This window comes from Microtus oregoni, unplaced genomic scaffold, assembly GCF_018167655.1.
Source record: "Microtus oregoni isolate MIOR12 unplaced genomic scaffold, Mior012 000004F_ref0000308, whole genome shotgun sequence".
Taxonomy (NCBI): domain Eukaryota; kingdom Metazoa; phylum Chordata; class Mammalia; order Rodentia; family Cricetidae; genus Microtus; species Microtus oregoni.
This window is the reverse complement of record NW_024543063.1, coordinates 45940923-45947528: the sequence shown is the minus strand read 5'-3', so window position 1 is coordinate 45947528 and position 6606 is coordinate 45940923. Positions and strand designations below refer to the sequence as shown.

General features: G+C 45.3%; 1 protein-coding gene across 1 annotated transcript; it reads right to left on the bottom strand.

Moving 5' to 3' along the window:
• Positions 1-1043: 1043 nt before the first annotated feature.
• On the bottom strand, positions 1044-6605 carry LOC121447046 (TERF2 interacting protein). The gene is made up of 3 exons (XM_041650056.1): positions 5848-6605; positions 4562-4668; positions 1044-2325 (listed from the first exon to the last, which is right to left on the bottom strand). The coding sequence occupies exons 1-3, from the start codon at positions 6506-6508 to the stop codon at positions 1930-1932; spliced, it is 1164 nt and encodes a 387-aa protein (XP_041505990.1). The 5' UTR covers positions 6509-6605; the 3' UTR covers positions 1044-1929.
• Between the last annotated feature and the right edge of the window lies 1 nt (position 6606).

Genomic DNA, 6606 nt, shown 5'->3' with positions numbered 1-6606 from the left:
GGATGTTCTCCTATAGCTACCCCCGTGACAAAGTATCACGTACTGCAGATGCATCCAGAAGGGTGGAATAATATACTCTTATCACTGTGCCCTGTCCTGTAACAGTTGCACATTTTTGCTCTTCAAAGATGCACATATTCTCACTTACGTAACTATCTTAGCATCAACAATATTTGGGATGAATCCTCATCACAGCTAGCACAGTAAACAATGTAGGTTCTTGGGCCATATTGCCTGCATTTCTCTCAGACCTTTCCTTCTTGGGCAGAACCCAAAGCCTCAAAAAAATGTTATTCTAGCTCTGTAAAACCAGTAGATGACAACTTTACTAAGGTACTGACATCCTAAATGACATATCAAAAGCAGTAATTTTTAACCACTTCAGAGTTCTATCAGTAGAGTACACATTTAAAACAAATGCTATCATATAACCCTCTCAATTCCCATGTAAAAGTCACTACTGTGGTGAGAATTACATTCACGTCAGCATGCCATCCTCAGCAGGGGGTTAAGGCTGAGTTTACTACGTCCTCTGTTTGCCAGCTGCCAAAACATGTGATTGCCCCCAAGAACATTAGCTCTACAGTGCTTCAAGTAGAAAGGGGCATGCAGATTCAGACTCCTGTTGGGGGAAGGCGCTGGAAGCATGAGTGTCCAGAGAGCAGTAGATAGGGCTCTCAACATCTGCTGCACACACATCTGGTTCTTTTCCCTTGACTCTCAGTATTTCAACCAACTCCGCCACTCTTCACAGTTCTAATGCACATCTTCCCTTTGCTCCATCCAGAAGGACCACCTTTTCCTGGTTTATTAAATTTATGATGAAAACTTACCTAAACCATTTCCTGTATAAAATCTAAGGAAAGACTTGTTGATAAGACTGAAATACAAACCAGGTGTTCGTGGCACACGCCTTTAATAATCCCAGCACTCAGGAGGTAGATGGATCTCTGTGAGTTTGAAGCCAGCCTGGTTTACAAAGTGAATTCCAGAACTGCCAGGGCTACACAGAGAAATCCTGTCTCAAAAAAACGAAACAAAACTCAAACACAAAATTATATTTATTTTGAATAATAAAAGCAACACAAAGCGGAACAGTCCATTAAATTTTAAGTATACACAATTTTCAGCAGAAAACTTATGTTTGATAAAATTTAAAAACAACACATCAGAGTTAACAGTATCCCACCAGCAGCTCCTACATAGCTGAGGATAGCTACAAAAGGAGAACACAGAATTGTAAACTTAAGAGCATACAAATTTTTTGAGGGGTGTGTGTGTGTAACTTGATTTTTTTCCTTGATTCTTGACTATGAAGTTTGTATATGACACCTGTTATAAATGTGGGGACCGGACTCTCCCACAAGTCGGAGTTTATTGTACACAAAACTGAGTGGTAAGTAAGCAAATACTACTAGCGACTTGACTGAGACCAAAAAGCAACAGCCAGAAGAGGGGTGGGGTTTTCAATCACCATTAGGAAGCTGAATATGGGATTTTTCAACGAAGTAGAAATCAGAGCTCCCTGGGAGATGGGCTGGTTTGGAACAGTCCATGTTTTAAGCTTTGCCATTAAATCTTATTTCTAGACTCTTCATCTGAAACAACTTCTGCCAAAAGACGAGCTTACTTACTCACCAGGCCTGAAAAGACCTTTGATTTCTGTCACTAGGCTCCTGTCACCAACACAACAGGGGTTGCCTTCCAACAAAGGCTAATCTACTAATATACAGACCAACCTCCTGGTTTAGATTTCCCTATCATAACACAGAGATACTTGCCATGGACCACTCTAGATCCAGTTTCTTTTACTTTATCCTGCTACGTAACACTGCTTGGCTACAAAATCTGAGGCTCGCAGAGCAGCAGTACTGGTCAGTTTCAATGGACACAAGATATTTATATCATCATCCGCCGTTATCTTGTCCGTTATTTCTTTCGGAATTCAATCCTCCGAGCAACATTCTGAGCTCCAAATTTTTTGATCAATGCATTTCTAGTGTCCTCATCATCCTTCTGCAAATCTAAGTCATCTTGCCGGGACCAGATTGGATAACCGTCAGATCTCTGACCCGACTCTAAAAAGGAGGAAGTGGCCTCCAGCTCACCACTGTTTTTCAGGAAGGCCTGTGTAACTGTTGATAGATCCAACTTAAACTTTTCCATTAGTTGCCGGATAATTTTGATGGCAGCTCCCACTTCCTGTGTAGAAACTTTTGGCTCCTCTTCCTCCTCATCTGGCTGTGTTTCGGAATCTTCCTCAGGTGTGGGAGGATCATCATCACACATTGTTATATGTATTTCAAAGTCAGGGCTCTCCCCCACCTATGAAGAATGAGGAAGAAGACCAGGTCGTATTTTCGTAGCCTTGAACTCCTGCAATACGTGTCTTCCCAACCATTCCCTGGCTCCTCACACATCACACAAGCCCCTCCCTTCACTTCCTCCCATATCCTTTTAATCATGCTGACAAGCACACATACATAGACATGGACAATTTATGGAAAGAGGCAAGTTGTGTACAACTATACATACATATTTAACTGATTAAAATATGAAATGTATGCATGTATATGAGAAAGCACGTATAACCTGTATGACATGAGATCATTTTTTAAATGCCGGACTTTGCTTCCAGATGGGTGTGGTGATATATCCCTATAATAAGGATTCCTGGCAGAAGGGAAACCCATAAATTCAGGACAGCTTTGGCTATACAATAAGACAGTGTTCCATGCAGTCCAGGGGGCCCTGAATTTACTATGACCTTTAGCTTTTTCCCCACTCTACTTTTTGAATTAATTGTTAATTTTTTTTTAGGTTATTTTATGTGTATGAGTATTTTGTCTCCATGTATGTATGTGTACCACGTGCATGCTGGTGCCCACAGAAGTCAGAAAAAGGCAATAGATACCTGGGATTGGAGTTAGATGGTAATGAGCTGCAGTATGGGTGCTGGGAACCAAACCCGGGTCCTCTACACGAGCAACAGGTGCTCTTAACCTCTCAGCCAACTCTCCACTCCACCTTTAACTTCTGTCTCCCTCCTTTGGCTCCCAAGTGTTGTAATTATAGGCATGTCCCAGCAAGTTCATTGAGATAGGGTGTCTTTTTTTTTTCAATTTGAGACAAGGTAGCCCAGGGTAGCTTCAGAGATAACATAGCCAAGGGTGAATAATAACTACTTTCTTTTTTTGTTTGCTTGGTTGCTTTGCTTTTTTCCAAGACAGGATCTCACTATGTAGGTTGTCCTGGCACTCACTATATAGACCAGACTAGCCTGGAACTCACAGAGATTCACGCGCCACTATGCCTGGTTCCATAACCACTTTCTTTTGTGTTAATAAGCTAGATCAATTCAGGCCCAATAAGATACTGGGCTAAAGGTTAAAGCACCTGCCATTAAGCCTGACACCTGAGTTGTCTCTGAAAGCTAAATGGTAGAAGAGGGCAGGCTTTTTATCTAACAAATAAAATTGTAGATGGGCGGTGGTGGCGCTCGCCTTTAATCCCAGCACTCGGGAGGCAGAGGCAGGCGGATCTCTGTGAGTTCGAGGCCAGCCTGGTCTACAGAGCTAGTTCCAAGACAGCTAGGGCTGTTATACAGAGAAATTCTGTCTCAAAAATAAATAAATAAATAAAATTGTAATACATTTTTAAGTGTTTTTAAAAAGTTAACTCAAAAAAAATAAAAAAAATAAAATAAAAAGTTAACTCACAATATTTTTATTCTTAGAGATAAATTATATTTATCTAAATATAATTTGGATAAAAAAAATTAGTCGCCATAATTATTTTACAGCACCTGCCTTTCTCAAAAGCTATTATTGTGGGACTCCAATAGTGTATTCCAAGACAGACTGAGTATATAAAAGAACAGAAAATATCTCCAAAGAGTCAGGCAGTGTTAGCGTACACCTTTAATCCCAGGACTCGGGAGACAGAGGCAGGTGACTCTCTGAATTTGAGACCAGACTGGACTACAAAGTGAATTTCAGGACAGCCAGGGCTACACAGAGAAACCCTGTCTCGAAAAACAAAACAAAATTTAAAAAAAAATTTCCAAACCACACAGAAACCTAAATGGTTAAACAAAATTACCAGTTTTTTTGAAAGTTAGATTTATTCTCCTGAGAAGCATAAGAACATTCTAAAGCAGTCAAATAAACTGTCGTTAACTTTGAAAAGCACAGTGAAATCAAAGTGTTTAAAGCAGGTAGTTTACACTGCTAAGATACAACCATTCTTGGGCGGACATCTTTAATCTCAGAAGAGGCAAGCAGATCTCTGTCAGTTCAAGGTCAGCCTGGTCTACCTGGATTCCAAGCCTTCCACAGCTACATAGTGAGACCCCGTCTCAAAGCCAAACAAAAGAAAAAAATAATCATCCCTATTCTGTGCAATTTTTCCTCTGTCACTTACACTATCCTGCCAAACACTAAAAGCTTTGTGAAGCCTAAAGCCAGATCACATCTAGTTTCTCTCCTCTTTTATCTTGAACTTCTTTCTCTTACTTAGCCTCGGGTAAAGGGGGAGAAATGAGTAAACTGAGCTGACGTACCACAGCTTCTTCAAACTCCTGACTGGCGTCCTCATCATCATTCTCCTTGGTCTCTCCCTTCACACACTCCTCTTCAGGCAAGTCTGGCGTTCTCTTGTTCTGAGGCTCTAGGAAGGAATAGCAGATCAGCAGGGCTCATCTGTACAGACCACCTCTACCGGTTCTGTGCATGCAGGTCGGCAGGGCTCATCTGCACAGACCACCTCTACCGGTTCTGTGCATGCAGGTCGGCAGGGCTCGTCTGCACAGACCACCTCTACCGGTTCTGTGCATGCAGGTCGGCAGGGCTCGTCTGCACAGACCACCTCTACCGGTTCTGTGCATGCAGGTCGGCAGGGCTTGTCTGCACAGACCATCTCGACCAGTTTTGTGCATGCAGAGCGTTTTCCTTTAGAAAATACCTGGTTCTTATTTGGCACAAAGAGCATAAGATACGCATTTCCAATAATTCTCACACTTATTTCCAAAATAAACCCACAATCCCAACACTCAGAAGACTGATGCAGGAAGATTTGGGCTACCACTTGCACTATAAAAAGTGAGTTCTAAGCCAAATAAAATAATGAACGCTCTGTCTCCTTCTCCTCTCACGGCCTGGTTCAGTCTGGTCTCTTCCAGATGCCTCTGGACGTACTCTCCCTCGTATCTACAGTAAACCCTCTCCTTCATACCTGCAGTCATCATGTCCAGCAAAGAGAGAACCTGGGAGCCCAGAGGCCAAGAGGCTGGCATAGCTAAACCGGCTGGGTTACACAGGACTCAGAGAAGCTGGGGGAAGGGTAGCCCAGTGGGCTGGAGAGGCTGAGGGCAGGAGGCCGGGGCTAGGGAGGTTTTAAAATTGTCTGACATTTGTCTCATAATCCAGTAAATGGGGAAGAAGAGTGTAAGTGACAACAGTGACCACGAACTATAAACACACAACACAGTGAAACTGGATGATGAGCACGTGCAGTGTAGCTCATCAGACTACTCCACATGTATGAATGTTTGTATTTCTCTATAGCAAACTGTGTTTAACATGCACAAGGTCCTGACTGACGACAAGAAGAGAAAGACGGGAAACCCATGTTGCACTGACATACCGGAATAAAAAGCAACATCCAGTCAATGGAAAGAAAAAGTGAGTGAGACGAAAAATTAAAATCAGAGAGCAGGGCATAAGAGAAAATAGTCCACTTTCACCCGGACCTCAACAAAGAAGGGGTTGAGCTATGCCAGTGGCGCCAAAAACGGCCACTGATGGACAGGCTGCCCAGCCCCCAGATTCCCGGAGGTGAAAGCCTCACCACCGCTATCCGCGGCCTCGGGGTCCTGCTCCGCCTTCCGCTTGAGCTTCTGGGAGGATGGGCTGACGGGGGCGTCCCCCAGCAGGTACTTGTGCTCCTGGCCCCGCAGGTGCTTGAGGTAGCGGTCCTTGAGCGACTGCCAGGAGTGCTGCGTGAGCGCACTCTTTTCCATCGCTTTCCACAAGGCGTTGCCTGTGACCGAGTTGGGCGAGCGGGCATTTTCTTTCACGTAGGTCAGGATGGCCACGTCGTCCGCATGCGTGTAGGCGATGCGCCCGGTCAGAGGCTGAGGCTCCAGCTCCGCGGAGCCCTCGGTGGAAGCCCCGGGCTTTGTGTCTGGAGCCTGCTCGCTCAGTCCCAGCCTGTATGCCTCCAGCTCCAGTCTCTCGTTGCGCTCCACACAGTCTAGGATGTACTGCGTGGAGATGAAGTCGCCCGAGGCCTCGGCCAGCGCCTCCCCGGGCTGGGCCAGCAGCACGGCCCCGGGCTCCTGCACCCGGCACACGGTGCCGCCACCGTGCAGGATGAGCGTCGACAGCCGGCGCTTGGCCGGGCTGGGCCGCACGTAAAACGACATAGCGCTCCCGTCTCCCCTCACGAACAGAGTGGAGGAGTGAGTGGGCCCATTGGGGTCTTTACCAAGATCCATCGCCTCCGCCATACTTGTCTTCCCGTTATAAGAGAGCTAGGAGATTGACACTCCCGCGGCGGAGTCCACCATTGCGCCTGCGCCGCGACAGCCCAGCCGAGGGCCGGCCC